This window comes from Trachemys scripta, chromosome 1 (assembly GCF_013100865.1).
Source record: "Trachemys scripta elegans isolate TJP31775 chromosome 1, CAS_Tse_1.0, whole genome shotgun sequence".
In the NCBI taxonomy this organism is placed as follows: Eukaryota; Metazoa; Chordata; order Testudines; family Emydidae; genus Trachemys; species Trachemys scripta.
This window is the reverse complement of record NC_048298.1, coordinates 269,337,285-269,354,513: the sequence shown is the minus strand read 5'-3', so window position 1 is coordinate 269,354,513 and position 17,229 is coordinate 269,337,285. Positions and strand designations below refer to the sequence as shown.

The 17,229-nt window shown below is 41.1% G+C and overlaps 1 protein-coding gene across 5 annotated transcripts in view; it reads right to left on the bottom strand.

Annotated features, from left to right (window-relative positions):
- Window positions 1–3,131: 3,131 nt before the first annotated feature.
- The window catches only part of KLF12 (Kruppel like factor 12), a 348,332-nt gene continuing 334,234 nt past the window's right edge, over window positions 3,132–17,229 (bottom strand). For all 5 annotated transcript variants that reach the window (XM_034758347.1, XM_034758346.1, XM_034758349.1 and 2 more), the window contains one exon: window positions 3,132–5,531. In XM_034758347.1, coding sequence (XP_034614238.1) covers window positions 5,350–5,531 — 182 coding nt within the window. In that variant the 3' untranslated portion in view covers window positions 3,132–5,349. The remainder of the gene's footprint in view (window positions 5,532–17,229) is intronic.

Here is a 17,229-nt window from a genome sequence, read left to right as displayed (position 1 = left end):
TTACAAGGCATATCTGAGCAGGTTTTAATTTTATTTTTTGTGATGAAAACTAAAAAGTTTTTTTTTAAACATACTTCATTTAAACTATTTACAACCTGTGTAAAATTGTAAGTTTGAAAATACTTTGACTATCACATATATTACAGAATATTTAAACTGTTACAAGTACAGTAAAATACCTTCATTCTATTATTTTTAAAGATGCAGTATCCTTATAGTTAGGTTTCATACTAAAAACTGAATTGCTACTGAAATTGATTAGGATATAACATATTTAAAAGTATCAATGGGCATGACTTGCTAAGCATACATTGCACAGTTACTGTTACTCTGTAATGAAACTGTGAAAATATAGCAGTTTTGAAATTTCTTTATGTACATCTTCAGTTATAAAACACAGGCAAAGGCATAATACAGTAATACAAGCTGGTTTCTTAATAAGGTGAAGGTATTTTCTTTTACAGTACTAAATATTTCCAATTCTTCATCTGGTTTTGAAATCATGGTTAAATCTTTATTTCTGATTACGTATGTGATGAGGTATGTGAACATGTGAGTGTTTGTATGCAGGTGTGGATGTGTGTGTGTATTGGGGCAGGGAGGACATGTCGAATGGTCTCTATTTTTGTATGCTGTAGAAGATGCACTTTACCTCACTGACCTCTTAAAAAAAAAAAGATTTTAATGGTGGTAAACTCATTTAATGGTGGTAAACTCATCCACCTTCTATAAAGCAGAAAGAGAATTTTTCCATTAAAGAACATTTATGATCAGAAGATACATTTATCAATGACAACCTGGGTACTTTTTCTATGCAGTTAATGGAAAATGAGTCTTGTAGTTATTATTCCATTATTATTTCTGGGGTGTTGCCGAGCAATTTGTCCATTCTCTGCATAGTAAATTTACCCCAAATACCGATAGTGCTGATGGCATTTTTAACACTGTTAATTTCATTATACATTATTTCAGCTAACAATTTCACATGCACCTTAGTTTAAACCTATTTTACTTTTAATGGTGCCAAGTATAAAAAAGTGGAGAATAAGGAATACTGCATCTTCATCTCCTTTATAAACTACCATTGCAATGAGCTGATTTCAAAGTGCTGGATCATATGGGTGTTTAAAAAAAGTAATGAAAATTTAAAGTTTAAAAAATCCTGTATCAAAGAGAATACTTGTTCAATATGTTTTCAGATACTATTGATGACTGGGCTTCACTATCCAGACCAAAAGCAGCCTTTTAAAATCACTTGGAGCGTAGCACTTTGTAGCATAGGTGCACATGCAAGCTGTAATGCATACAGTGTACTTCCTGTCTACCATTTATTCACACTGAGGAGGATAAAAATTTGCTCTTATTGCAAGAATGGGATGGTTCACATTTGTGTTTTACAATTGCATATGTACAGATCTAGTGTGTTGTGTAAAGATGACACCAGATATTCCTGCATGCTGTTTATGTTGTAAGCCATTCAAGTTGCAAATCTGCAACAGAACTTGGCATTTTAGAGAAAATTATAATAGGGAATATCAGACTTTGCATAAATGCAAAAGATTGGAGGTAGTTCTGAACCAAAACCCTTGGTCTAAGAACACCATTGGAGTCAGACGAAGTTCAGATCTGGATCTGAACATTGTGGGTTGCCAACCTTCTCTCTTCAAAGATAACTTCTCTTAAATCATTTCAGACCAAGAACAGAAGCATTAAAAATGGTCTCACTGAACATATTGGCCCAAATTCTGTGCACTCAAATACACATGTGAAGCTCACCATTAATTTCAAAGAGTGCCTACAAACCCCAAAGGCAGACATAGCAGATTGGAGAGGTTATCTGGATAGAATAGCAACATGAAAGCTCTTTCACACACAGATGTTTTATCTTAAACTTCCTAACTGGAGAATGCGTCAAGAGGGATTGTCTGAAAACTCCAGTATTTGATACTTCTGCCTCTGGACCTGTTTCTGATGTCCCTTACACTAGATGGTGTAACTCCACTGATTTTAATGGCTTTACCCATTTCACATTGGTCTAATCCAGAGTACAACCAGACCCTTTCTGTTATCTACTGCAGTGTTTTTAATATGTAAATGAATAGACAACCAGATGAGAGAAATGATGACATCCCTTACTGCTGTTCCTGCAAACTATGCAAACTGGCTTATCAATCTCCTTCTGGCAAATAAACTTTGTTTTCTAAAGATGAACTAGCTCCAAAAAATAAAAAAAATAAAAACATATATATATATAAAAAGAAGAGACACCACATTATTTGCTGAAGGGAATTTTTTGTGCACCAGTAAAGATCAGCCAAAAGTAAATTCTGGTTCCTTATGTTTAATTACTGCTACTTGAGTAATTGCTGATTGCGCATTAAAGGAAATTTCATACATTGACATCTGCTTGAACCCTTTTTCTGATTTTAGAAGGACTGGTACGTTTAAAAGGACATTGAAGTTAATACAGGTGGGTCCGAAATGCAGGGCCGGCTCTAGGAACCAGCGCAGCAAGCAGGTGCTTGGGGCAGCCAATGGAAAGGGGCAGCAGGTCTGGCTGTTTGGGGGCCATTCGGCGGCGGGTCCCTCTGTCCCTCTCGGAGGGAAGGACCTGCCGCCGAATTGCCGCCGAAGAATGAAATGGCGGCGGTAGAGCCAAAGTGCCTCCGATCGCAGCTTTTGTTATTTATTTATTTTTTCCCACTGCTTGGGGCGACAAAAACGCTGGAGCCGGCCCTGCCGAAATGTAACCTACAGACAATGCTAATCATATCTCACATACACTGAACAAACAATCCTTTATATGAGGGATGCAACACTAGTAGTAAAATCTCATCTGCATAGTCAGGAGACCCCATGACAACCCACCCACCTATAGTGTGCTCTTGGTTTGTTTCAGTCACAGCTCATTACACTGTCCCGTTCACTCTCCAGTGGGGTCTCCAGTGCTGGTTATGAGAAGGCTAGATATCGAAATAAGCAACAGAGGTTCCTGGGGCACCTTTAAGACTAACCGAAGTATTGGGAGCATAAGCTTTCGTGGGTAAGAACCTCACTTGCATCTGAAGAAGTGAGGTTCTTACCCACGAAAGCTTATGCTCCCAGTACTTCTGTTAGTCTCAAAGGTGCCACAGGACCCTCTGTTGATTTTTACAGATTTTACAGATTCAGACTAACATGGCTACCCCTCTGATACTAGATATCGAAATGTTTCTTTTGAATTTGGATAACCTACCTGATCATGAGAATAGGACAGGAAACGATAAGTGGAAGAGGCAAGCAGTGACAACAAAGACTTTTTTTTTGGTGCTGCTCTTTTAGTTGGGGAGCAGGAGTTGAACCCTTTTGATGCCATTATTTGGAGAGCTGATCAATTGTTCAGTATCAGGAGAACATTTACAAATGTATTTAGGGATGATCAAACTTTGGACCTGCCAATCTTTATACAGTAGTGTCCCTTTAACGTTATTCTTCAATTATTTGCACTTGTTTTAGTGTTTAGTTATGCCTTCCTCAGCTGCTGGTTGAATTTTTCTAAAGATTGTTTTGATTTAAGAAGCCCTATAACATTATAATTGTTATTTCAGGAATCAGAAGTTAATTCAGACTGGTCAAACATCATGGCATCAAGTGGCATCATGAATTTAATTTGTGCAGTTCCTGAAACCAAGTGTTCATAATTAAACGTACTGCAGAAGATGTTATGTGTTTACTTTTTATCTCCGAACTATAAACATCTCAACAAACTCAACATTTCACCAAGGCTCTTTGTCACTTTGAGCTGAATAACAGATCCTCACGAAGAAGGAAAAAAACCCTGTTCTGTTTTAAAGAACAATTGCTTGCTAAGAGTTTCTCCTCTCTTTACCATACAATTTAATTAATACAAATTGGTTCAAATTATGGGGCTGCATGGGAAGGATAAACAATTTGCATTCACGTAAACTAAGGAGGTTTGGGTGGAAGATGCCTGCAGCGGCAACCTCTGGATCCTATGTGAAGGGTTATTTATAGCATACTGGAGGGTTGACTAATGTCTCCTTATCCTGTACTTCCAAGTGAGGAAACTAGCACCCTGTGGATGATCTCTTTCAGAGAACATCTCTTCTACTCTATTAACCCATTAACAGTGGGGGTTTCTCAACGCCCTCACCTATCTCATCTTTCCAGCCACAAAATAACTATTATATTTGATGGGAATGAAAATAACTGTGGTACTTAGCAGGCCAACAAACATCAGAAAGAATAGCGTAAGCTGTCAACATAACACAAAAAATCCAATGTGCTAGTTCTTTATGGCCACCTTAGTTGGTACAAAGATTGGGTTTTGCAAGTCCTCATTATGTTTTTGTCTTGAAAGCCATTTCATTCATTATTGCTTTCACCTGTTTGAGATGCAGCTGTTTCTTTTCTGCTTTTCCTCACTAGCAGTGGTACATTCAATTCCATTTTATGGATGGCCACGCCACTAATCTTGGTGCAAGTGGATATAAGATATGTTTCACTGTTTCCTTGTAATCAAATACATGTATGTAGACGGGGAGGATGCCTGGGTGACAAAAAACTGCACTTTGAAAACAGGGCAGTAGCTTGTAGATGGGGTCTTTCTACACAAACTGTTCTAAACAAATCCACAGCAGAGCACAGATGCTTATACTGTACTTCAGCTGAAATGCTGCTACCCCATTTTGTTTTACAGACTTCAACAAAAAAAATCTAAGAAAAAGAAAAGGTTACATGTTTGGTGTCCTTTAGGTCATAATGACAAACTGTGGTGAAATAGTAAAACGCCACCATCATTATTGTAAAAGTTTGCTTAAGTGCCACTACACTTCAGACAGTGGAACTTCTCCAGCAAAATCTTCTCACTGACTTTCATGCAGCTTGTTTGTAGCACAGATCAGGTATATTTTATATACTGATTAGACGATACTCAAAAAAGGGGGAGACAATGGAATACTAAAGGTCTAGAGGTTTTGTTTTTGTCATTGGTTTGTGTTATCTGATCATCAAAATAGCAATAATTCTCAAGAATAAAATGTCCAACAGCTGAGAAAATGTACCGGCCAAAAATGTTGTTAAAGGACACAGTATGGAAAATAATGCCCATTTTTGTAGCATTTAGGTTGCTATCTCCCAGGTGAACATGATGACATTTTGGGGGGTTGCCATGCTGAGGGGCTTTAACTTCAGATGGAAAGGAGAAGAGTGGCACTTCTTTTCCTGCTTTTTTGTTATGGACATCATGGAATGTCCTTTGTGTTAACACTGTAGAAGAGGATTCAGCCCTGCTGAATGCACGTAGTTAAGAGACCCAGCTCTTATACTCTACTTAACAAGTAGCGTTTCTCACACCAGCATGTGCCTACGGCGGTGCAGTGCCAAGTGATCTGAACGGGAAAAGCTGCGGTCACAGTCTGCACACTTGAATGGCTTCACTCCTGTGTGCTTGCGATAGTGCCTTGTCAGTTCATCTGAGCGAGCAAACTTCCAGGTGCACCCTTCCCAGGTACATTTGTATGGTTTTTCTCCTAGGATAGACAAGAGAGAGAAAGAAACAGGTAGTGACTTTCTATTCAGTTGATCCCAGTCACTCCAAGCCCTTCTGCATGCGCCCCTCTCCCACTGCCTCTGGGCGGTTTAAGGAAAATTTTCAAAATTTGTACTTTCTGAATCTGCAGATTAAGACAAAATATTTTGGTCCAGATTTCTTCAGTCCTACAGGAGTCACATGACTAAGAGAATCAACTGGATTAAGGCAACAGCAATCTGAGGACAGAGCTTTGTGCAAGCACTATCATTATGACAGTGCAATCTTTTTAGCTTGCACTTCCCCAGTCCACACCTGCTCTCAAAATGGCAGACTCTCCTCAGTTTTCATTCAAAGGCAGAATGCTAAAGGGAAGTCGCTCATTAGAAAGGCTCCATCATTTTTACAAACCACACAACAGAACATTTACTAGCACATTGTAAAAAGTCTATAAAAATAAAATACATTTCTCAAAATAAACAGAAAAAGAGCAATCAGTGAGGCTCTCTCCTTGTTCTTGTTCAGTTAGGGTAAATTCAATGGGATCAGAGCTAGGCCAATTCTGAATGCTCTGGAAAATGTTGTACTTAAAAAAGTAAAGTGCATTGCATAATACAGGTTCTATATAAGTCAATACAACACCAACAGAATAATTCAAAACAGCCCTATTTTATCATTTACAAAATAATAATGTTGTTATGCAAACCCATTTCTATTCCTCTTATAAGCCACAAATTTATGTAATTTCATAACCACCCCAGCACTCTATGGTGACATGTTAACTGCTCTTGGGTATCTCCCATATTCAGCAGTCTAGTGTGCATCAAAAACTGATAAAGAAAACCAGCTTGAGGTGTTTTTGTACACATACATACGTGCTTTAAGGAATGCCACTGGCAAATTGAATTAGAATGTAGAAATTCATCAGGTATACTGTGGTTACAGTTGCTAAATCAGCCAGCCACAAGCAGTGTTATGAGGAAAAATGCATCTCTACCTCAATGATTTCTTTATTAGAAACCATCCGCCCTAGCTTATTTATACTCTTGTATATTTAGGCTCCCTGGAATCCTGAGCAAAATGAGGAGCAAAATACTACTTCAATTACATAAAACAGTGAGAGAACGCTTACCTTGGCCCCCTACAGCACCTCCCTGCAGGTGTCTCTCCAAAAGTCAACAAACACTTGTTGAGCACATTATAATTTCAAAGGAAAAAAATCTCACTCATTTCCCAGTTTAGAAAATTGTTGCCACGTTTTAGAGGGATGAGACCTGAACCTCCAGATGAAATGGCAGCGTGTGACTTTATAAAGAATTCATTTGCTGCACACATATATAGGTATAGCAGTAACACCATTTGAGCTAATAAGAGTTATACCTATTGCAAACCATCTAGGATAGAGGTAGGCAACCTATGGCACGGGTGCCGAAGGCGGCACGCGAGCTGATTTTCAGTGGCACTCACACTGCCCGGGTCCTGGCCACCAGTCTGGGGGGGGCTCTGCATTTTAATTTAATTTTAAATGAAGCTTCTTAAACATTTTAAAAACCTTACTTACTTTACATACAACAATAGTTTAGTTATATATTATAGACTTATAGAAAGAGACCATCTAAAAATGTTAAAATGTATTACTGGCACGCAAAACCTTAAATTAGAGTGAATAAATGAAGACTCGGCACACCACTTCTGAAAGGTTGCCGACCCCTGATCTAGGATATACTGTATCTATATGCCAGCTAATACCCTACAATTTGCACTGCTTCTGATGTCTGATGGTGAAGTAAAACAATTACCGCAAAGACAATCCAATATTCTGGGTTTTGAATTGATTACAATACATATCTGGAAGCAACAAGGAGGATAGGAACTTTGTCAATCTAATTCTGTGATCCTCCATTGCATGCAAAATGCTGAATAATATTTATTGTGTTCTGGATGTGCATGGCATCTGGCTCTCGAAATTCTGCAGCTAACATGAGGTGTATGAGTATGAGCTAAATGGCAGATGGCTGGCTATGTGTTCTTGCCAATGACAAAGTGCTACAAAGCGTACTCACATTTGCCACGGAATTCTTACATACCGTTGCCACAAACAGTTGGTGTGGAATGCTGTACAAATGTACAATATTCCATCTGACCTGGCAGATCTATACTAATGGTCTCCTCATGTCATATGAATGATTTCTAACTACAGCATGTGTCACTCCATCACTGTGCCCCCATCCTAAACACATTGTAAATCTCTTTTCATTCAGACTAACTTAAACAGACCTTTTTGGTTCCTCTGGTAATAGAGGCTTCCAAGGCAAAGTGGGGATGCAGTTAGTCTAAGTGCAGTACATTAAGCCACATGGGTACATGGGTGCTTATCTGAATCATATCCAGATTACCTGAAGCTCAGAGGTCTGTAAGACTCAGGGCCTTCCCCCTCCTCACAGCCTCCCTCCCATAAAAGGGCCCCAATGCCCCTTGACTTGGAAAGAGGAAGGCCAGGGGAACTGGCTTCTGCCCTCAGCTAGGAATGAGACATACCAGAGATAAGTAGTGAACCACTCCCACTGGGCCATTCCCTAAGATGACAATCCTGCAGGTAAGAAGTATGTGGAAGATGTGGAAGGAGGTGGTTCTGTGGCACTGAGCTGAAGTACTCCAGCTTCAGCAGCCAGTCTCCCTTCCTATTCAGTCCTGCATGCTCAGCCCTGGAAAAACTGGTACTGGGAATGAGCCTGGAATCACCCCATTCCTCTTTGACTAACTGTGGGTAGGAATGGAAGAAAAAAGAGAAGATAGGAAAAGGAGGAAGAAACCTGAGACACAGAGGGTATGTTGATCCAACCCTGTGAATCAATGGAGTTTAAAAAAAAGCAATGAAGCTGCAAAATTTTTCCCATATTTGGCTGGGATGACCTGGCCCCTAATCTACTGCTCCACCTTAGGGCTTCCTGGTTTTTGTGCTGAAATCTGATGGGTAAGAAAATATGAGCTAAAGTAAGGTACCTCAATGAGAGTGCACTTTTAGTCCTAGAGAAGTGGCTGGTGGAGTTCTGCTGCATGACTACTATTGTACAATGTATGGTTTAAATAGATTAGGCAGGACTGAAAAAGGACCATTGTGGAAGGACAAGGCTCTAGTCAGTAATGTTGATTTTCTTGTCCAAAATAACCCTCCTATTGTTTGGCAAGGTTAATTACATTTAATAAGTTGCAGGTATGACTCAAATCCAAAATGGAACTAGTCATTTCTACTTTCTATTAATAACCCAAATATTAACATCTCTCCAAAACATCCCTTGTCCTAGTCCAGATGCTACCCTCCCAAGTACCTTAATTATTGTTATTAAATGATTTATCTCTCCCCACCCCTCTTACTCTCAGAGCAAAGCACTTCAGAACATACTTAACGTTAAGAACATGCTTAAGTCCCACTGACTTCACGTTAAGAATGTCATTGTACTTAATAAGTGCCACAATGCCTAATCAATTAGCCAAAATCTAGCTTCTACCCTTTCCCAACCTATATCCTATCCTCTGCTGTTTCCCAGCCCCCAGAATCCCAAACAATCACTTCCCTCCCATCTAACCTGACCACTTCCATAAGATCAATCACCTAAGGAAAGTGCTCCCTCACTCTCTCCATCCACAGACATTCAGATATCCTATTTCATGCAATTATGTGAACAGGGGACAGTGCCAGGCATCAAAAGGGATCTCTTTGCCATATGGACTCTCCTCTGCAATACTGATGTGTTCTACTGAAGCTTTACCCAGGAACAGGGATTGCTGTCAAATGCTTCAATTCCCCTGTAGACTATTTTGGAATAACCTGCCTTTGGGGAAATTTCTTTCTACCCTCAGGCAGTTAGTGGTTTATGTCCTGTAAAAAGAGGTTTTATGTATTTTAATTGTGTCTGTTCTAATTATCCATATGAATTTATTTATATCTATATCTATCTATATAAAATCCATGGAAAAGCCTTGCAATTACTTCTCACTGTTTAGGAAGTTATTGCTACAATACACTCGTAACAAAATGCCCAGTGTGGAGTACCTTGTCATCTGGCGGCCGTGCCTATATCACCATCAAATTAATTCCAAAAGGGAGAGTACAGTCCCATCACACCCACACTGACACGGCGGTTGGGCTGGGAGTTACAAATTGACGGCGACAATAGATGACTAAATTTGGGAGTGAACCCAACAAATGCAAAGTGTTTGAACAGTTCAAGAATCTCTTTACAGTAAAATGGCCATTGTATAATTAGCAGCCTTAGGCATTCCCAGAGGAACACAACAGATTGTAGAAGCAGTATAAAGACAAAAAAATGATGTCATTTAAAGCTTTATTCAAATTAATTTTAAACAGTAGTGTCAAATAGTTTTGAATTTTTAATGAAAAACAGCAGCACTTAAAGCATTTTCCCACTTCAAAGTGCTTTATAAACCTATTTTTAAAAATGATTATTGCTTTACAATAATCAGGCTTCATCACAGCCCTGGGAGGTCAGCATTATCATCTTTATTTTGCAGATAAGGAAACTGAGGCAGAGAGCTTAAGTGACTTTCTCAAGGCCCCAGAAAGAGTGAATGGCAGAATTAGATTTACAGATCTCAGATCCTGACTCCCTGTGCTCAGACCTTCACTCACTCACTCTACAAAACCCAGAATACCATTGCAGCACCAAGATTTAATACATTTTAAGGAAATGTTTTAGAAGACAACTTTAGAATCTATGTACTTGGTCTGAGCTCCTGACTCACTATATGTCTCTGGTGAAGTTACTGAATTTGACTTTTATGTCTTGGTACTAGTAAGATATGCAAATACAGCTGTGACGCTGGCAGGCTTGATGCCAGCTCTTGCCAAGACTGCAGGCATTAGCTAAGAACTAACAAACTCGTAGCTGGAGACCAGACCAGTTCACCTTACCTTAGTTTTGCTCAAAATAGGTATTAGTCTTATAAGAATGTATTTAATGTCTCAACTCTATGAAATGCTTGCAAGTTGCTCCATGCATTAACTAATTTGTAATGTTTGTATTCCGTGCTATAAGAAAATATGTAAGTTTTGCTTTATAACTTTGAAAATGTTTGCTCTGAACTTGTGAACCTAGGCACAGGAATGTCTCCTCCTTCCATCCAGAAGGACTAACAAAATCACATAGGCCATCAAGGAACATTGCAATAGAAAGGACTGGTTAATGGCCCTATCACACCTAGGAAATGCTACGTGCAAGGAAGCTTGTCCTGTGGACTTGGAAGCTGAATGAAGGAAACAAAACAAAGACCCAGGGAAATTTTCCATCTCTCTCTTTTTGCCCGTTTGAGCTCTGTAACAAGGCCAGAGATACCAAACTGCAGCCGGAAAGACACTTTGAATTGACGGATCACAACAACTCTGTCACCCTTAGGATATAGATGATAACCCATTTGTGTGTTTCAGAGTAGCAGCCGTGTTAGTCTGTATCCGCAAAAAGAACAGGAGTACTTGTGGCACCTTAGAGACTAACACATTTATTAGAGCATAAGCTTTCGTGGACTACAGCCCACTTCTTCGGATGCATACAGAGTGGAATAAATATTGAGGAGATATATATACACACATACAGAGAGCATAAACAGGTGGGAGTTGTCTTACCAACTCTGAGATGCCAATTAAGTAAGAGAAAAAAAAACTTTTGAAGTGATAATCAAGATAGCCCAGTACAGACAGTTTGATAAGAAGTGTGAGAATACTTACAAGGGGAGATAGATTCAATGTTTGTAATGGCTCAGCCATTCCCAGTCCTTATTCAATCCTTTGTTGATTGTGTCTAGTTTGCATATCAATTCCAGCTCAGCAGTCTCTCCTTGGAGTCTGTTTTTGAAGTTTTTCTGTTGTACAACTCCCACCTGTTTATGCTCTCTGTATGTGTGTATATAGATCTCCTCAATATTTATTCCACTCTGTATGCATCCGAAGAAGTGGGCTGTAGTCCACGAAAGCTTATGCTCTAATAAATTTGTTAGTCTCTAAGGTGCCACAAGTACTCCTGTTCTTCATTTGTGTGTATATCTTTGCTTGCTTTAATCTGTAAATAACTCTTATTTCTTTTTTCTAGTCAATAAACCTTTAGCTAGTTTATTACAGGATTGGCTACAGGTGTTTTAATTTTTGGGTGTAAAATCTAGGGTACCAATTGATCTGGGGTAAGTGTCTGATATCCTGCGACTGGAAGCAACTTCACCATTGTGTAATTTTAGAATAAATAACCATTTATCACAAAGTCCGGTTTGTCCTGGTGGTAAGATAGACTGGAGAGTCTAAGGGGACTGTCTGTGACTTCATGGTAGGACGGTTATAGTGATTTGGGAGTTCACATTTGTTACTGGCTTGGTGAAATTTAATTACAGAACACACTACTAGTTTGGGGTGTCTGCCCTGATTTTGACAGTCTGCCCTGAGGTAGGCACTCACGGTTGTGAGCCACTCCAGACAGCATGACAACAGCATCTCTCTTGGACAAGGGGCAAGTTTTATATCAGCTAAGCAAGTTTGGGAAACTAAATTATAAGAATTGAGGCGGAGCATAATCTAGTGTAATTGGTTGGGGCACACAACTTAGTATTCAGGGTTCTATTCCTTGTTCTGACAGTAAGGGCAGGTCTTCACTACAGGAGGGGGGTCGATTTAAGATACACAAATTCAGCTACGCGAATAGCGTAGCTGAATTCGACATATCGCAGCTGACTTACCCCGCTGTAGGGATGGCAGCAAAATCGACCTCTGCGGCTTCCCGTCGACGGCACTTACTCCCACCTCCACTGGTGGAGTAAGAGCGTCGATTCGGGGATCGATTGTCGCGTCCCAATGGGACGCGATAAATCGATCCCCGAGAGGTCGATTTCTACCCGCTGATTCAGGCGGGTAGTGTAGACCTAGCCTAACTCAGTATGTGACCTTGGGGAAGGGAATCAGTTTCTCCATGTGCAAACTGGGATAAAACAGTTTCTCCAATTAAAAATAAGTATAAAATCTACATCCAACAGAACAGAGGGAATTTCATGATGTTTTTGACAATTCTTAACGCTATTATTTAAATTCTCAGTCACTGATCATTCAATTCAAAGTCAGCTACTTTTATGTTTCCTTATCTTTACATGTTCCCTCTACATACAGCTCTTGCTCTCACCTGCACTACTCTGCCCTGGCCATTAGCACGGCTCTTGATTGTGATCATATCCACTGTGTCCCCTCCACTTCACAATCATTCATATTTATTGCCTCCTGTCTTTGTGCATGGTTTCACACTGCCCTCTATGCCTAGAATGACCATTGTTCTCATTTGCCAACTCACCACCCTTCTTTCCTTCAAACTGTCCTAAAAATCCCTTTTTCTGCCTTGCCCACAAGAAGCCAGTTAATAATGTGGGGAAATACACGCACAAAGTTATACCCAACTCACTGTGTCTGTATCAGGAGAGGGGAATAAAACCAAAACTAAAACCCTGCACCATCACTGCTTTACTTTGACTCTTCGGGTTTGTGACTCACTATGTTGATAGGACCTATATAATACTCTAAGATAGACAGATAGACTTAACTCTTTGGGACAGGGATTCTTCATCTTTTACCTACTACCCAGTGCCAATCACATTGCTGGTGCTTAACACAGAGTAAACACTAATGTGAATGATGATAATAATTAAATCAAAGGTAAAAATAAAGTTATAAAGATTTCAAAAGTTCTGCAGAAGAAAATACACTTTTCTAGAGAATTCAAGGTATTCAGAGAATGGAAGTGGTACTTCTGCCTGGCAATAAATGCAATCTTGTAAAATGTACAAGGGCTTGATCTTGCAATACTCCCAGTAGTATTTGCTGGATCCGATCCCTGCCAGGCAAGTCTCTTCAAGATGTTAACCTACAATACTTATTATATATGTTGTGGTAGCACCTAGAACTCTAGCCATGGACCAGGATCCCACTGTGTTAGGTGCTGTACAAACACAGAACAATGAGATGGGTGCTGTCCCAAGTTGTTCGCAGTCCCATTAAATAGGCCAGTGGCAAATACCACCAATTTGAATGACTAAATGTACTCTGTCTACACCCATGCACATCATACATCTTTTGAAAGCTTATTATATCTACTTTAAGATAAGGAATGATGTGGAGCTGTCAAGTGGTGCCATTACCTTAAAAATGGGGATAAACAATGACACCATTAACACATTAAAATGACTACTTTGAAATATTTGCATTCATTTGTTATTTTAATGACCCTATGTGTTATTTCAAAACATAAAATTGAATTTCTTTGTGACCGCCATGCATCACAACAACGAACTCTAATAATAAGTTTGTACAGGTATTATTGAAATGTAACAGCACTGGTGACATTTCTAGTCAACATCATTATCATCATCTTGTTCATCATTATGATCTCTGTTGAGAGTTACCGCAGTCTTCATTGCCTTGATGCACACTGCATGCAGGGAAGATTGTTCCAACTACAGACACAGTTTATTGTGCAGTGACACCTACTGGTATAGGCACAAATATGATCTTGTAGAAGTTAAGGTACCATTGGGCCCTTAAGGAACACAGGATGTAGTTCATCATCCACATTTTGCCATCCATAATGCAATTGGGCACCAATGATACTGCCAAGAATGACCTTGAGCGGATCACTGCAGACTACGTGGCTCTGGGAAGAAGGATAAAGGAGTTTGAGGCGCAAGTGGTGTTCTCGTCCATCCTCCCTGTGCAAGGAAAAGGCCGGGGTAGAGACCGTCGAATCGTGGAAGTCAACGAATGGCTACGCAGGTGGTGTCGGAGAGAAGGCTTTGGATTCTTCGACCATGGGATGGTGTTCCAAGAAGAAGGAGTGCTAGGCAGAGACGGGCTCCACCTAACGAAGAGAGGGAAGAGCATCTTCGCCAGCAGGCTGGCTAACCTAGTGAGGAGGGCTTTAAACTAGGTTCACCGGGGGAAGGAGACCAAAGCCCTGAGGTAAGTGGGGAAATGGGATCCTGGGAGGAAGCACAAGCAGGAGAGCGCAACAGGAGAGGACTCCTGTCTCATGCTGAGAAAGAGGGACGATCATTGAGTTATCTTAAGTGCCTATACACAAATGCAAGAAGCCTGGGAAACAAGCAGGGAGAACTGGAAGTCCTGGCACAGTCAGGGAACTATGATGTGATTGGAATAACAGAAACTTGGTGGGATAACTCACATGACTGGAGTACTGTCATGGATGGATATAAACTGTTCAGGAAGGACAGGCAGGGCAGAAAAGGTGGGGGAGTTGCGTTGTATGTAAGAGAGGAGTATGACTGCTCAGAGCTCCGGTTTGATACTGCAGAAAAACCTGAGAGTCTCTGGATAAAGTTGAGAAGTGTGAGCAACAAGGGTGATGTCGTGGTTGGAGTCTGCTATAGACCACCAGACCAGGGGGATGAGGTGGACGAGGCTTTCTTCTGGCAACTAGCAGAAGTTGCTAGATCACAGGCCCTGGTTCTCATGGGAGACTTTAATCACCCTGATATCTGCTGGGAGAGCAATACAGCGGTGCACAGGCAATCCAGGAAATTTTTGGAAAGCGTAGGGGACAATTTCCTGGTGCAAGTGCTGGAGGAACCAACTAGGGGCAAAGCTTTTCTTGACCTGCTGCTCACAAACAGGGAAGAACTAGTAGGGGAAGCAAAAGTGGATGGGAACCTGGGAGGCAGTGACCATGAGATGGTCGAGTTCAGGATCCTGACACAAGGAAGAAAGGAGAGCAGCAGAATATGGACCCTGGACTTCAGAAAAGCAGACTTTGACTCCCTCAGGGAACAGATGGGCAGGATCCCCTGGGAGAATAACATGAAGGGCAAAGGGGTCCAGGAGAGCTGGCTGTATTTTAAAGAATCCTTATTGAGGTTGCAGGAACAAACCATCCCGATGTGTAGAAAGAATAGTAAATATGGCAGGCGACCAGCTTGGCTAAACAGTGAAATCCTTGCTGATCTTAAATGCAAAAAAGAGGCTTATAAGAAGTGGAAGATTGGACAAATGACCAGGGAGGAGTATAAAAATATTGCTCAGGCGTGCAGGAGTGAAATCAGGAAGGCCAAATCACACTTGGAGTTGCAGTTAGCAAGAGATGTTAAGAGTAACAAGAAAGGTTTCTTCAGGTATGTTAGCAACAAGAAGAAAATCAAGGAAAGTGTGGGCCCCTTACTGAATGAGGGAGGCAACCTAGTGACCGACGATGTGGAAAAAGCTAATGTACTCAATGATTTTTTTGCCTCTGTCTTCACGCACAAGGTCAGCTCCCAGATTGCTGCACTGGGCAGTACAGCATGGGGAGAAGGTGACCAGCCCTCTGTGGAGAAAGAAGTGGTTCGGGACTATTTAGAAAAACTGGACGTGCACAAGTCCATGGGGCCGGATGCGCTGCATCCGAGGGTGCTAAAGGAGTTGGCGGGTGAGATTGCAGAGCCATTAGCCATTATTTTTGAAAACTCATGGCGATCGGGGGAGGTCCCAGATGACTGGAAAAAGGCTAATGTAGTGCCCATCTTTAAAAAAGGGAAGAAGGAGGATCCGGGGAACTACAGGCCAGTCAGCCTCACCTCAGTCCCTGGAAAAATCATGGAGCAGGTCCTCAAGGAATCAATTATGAAACATTTAGAGGAGAGGAAAGTGATCAGGAACAGTCAGCATGGATTCACGAAGGGGAAGTCATGCCTGACTAACCTAATTGCCTTCTATGATGAGATAACTGGCTCTGTGGATGAGGGGAAAGCAGTGGATGTGTTATTTCTTGACTTTAGCAAAGCTTTTGATACGGTCTCCCACAGTATTCTTGCCACCAAGTTAAAGAAGTATGGGCTGGATGAATGGACTGTAAGGTGGATAGAAAGCTGGCTAGATCGTCGGGCTCAACGGGTAGTGATCAATGGCTCCATGTCTAGTTGGCAGCCGGTTTCAAGTGGAGTGCCCCAAGGGTCGGTCCTGGGGCCGGTTTTGTTTAATATCTTTATTAATGATCTGGAGGATGGTGTGGACTGCACTCTCAGCAAGTTTGCAGATGACACTAAACTAGGAGGCGTGGTAGATACACTAGAGGGTAGGGATCGGATACAGAGGGACCTAGACAAATTAGAGGATTGGGCAGAAAAAAACCTGATGAGGTTCAACAAGGACAAGTGCAGAGTCCTGCACTTAGGACGGAAGAATCCCATGCACTGCTACAGACTAGGGACCGAATGGCTAGGTAGCAGTTCTGCAGAAAAGGACCTAGGGGTCACAGTGGACGAGAAGCTGGATATGAGTCAACAGTGTGATCTTGTTGCCAAGAAGGCTAACGGCATTTTGGGCTGTATAAGTAGGGGCATTGCCAGCAGATCGAGGAACGTGATCGTTCCCCTTTATTCGACATTGGTGAGGCCTCATCTGGAATACTGTGTCCAGTTTTGGGCCCCACACTACAAGAAGGATGTGGAAAAATTGGAAAGAGTCCAGCGGAGGGCAACAAAAATGATTAGGGGTCTGGAGCACATGACTTATGAGGAGAGGCTAAGAGAACTGGGATTGTTTAGTCTCCAGAAGAGAAGAATAAGGGGGGATTTGATAGCAGCCTTCAACTACCTGAAGGGGGGTTCCAAAGAGGATGGAGCTCGGCTGTTCTCAGTGGTGGCAGATGACAGAACAAGGAGCAATGGTC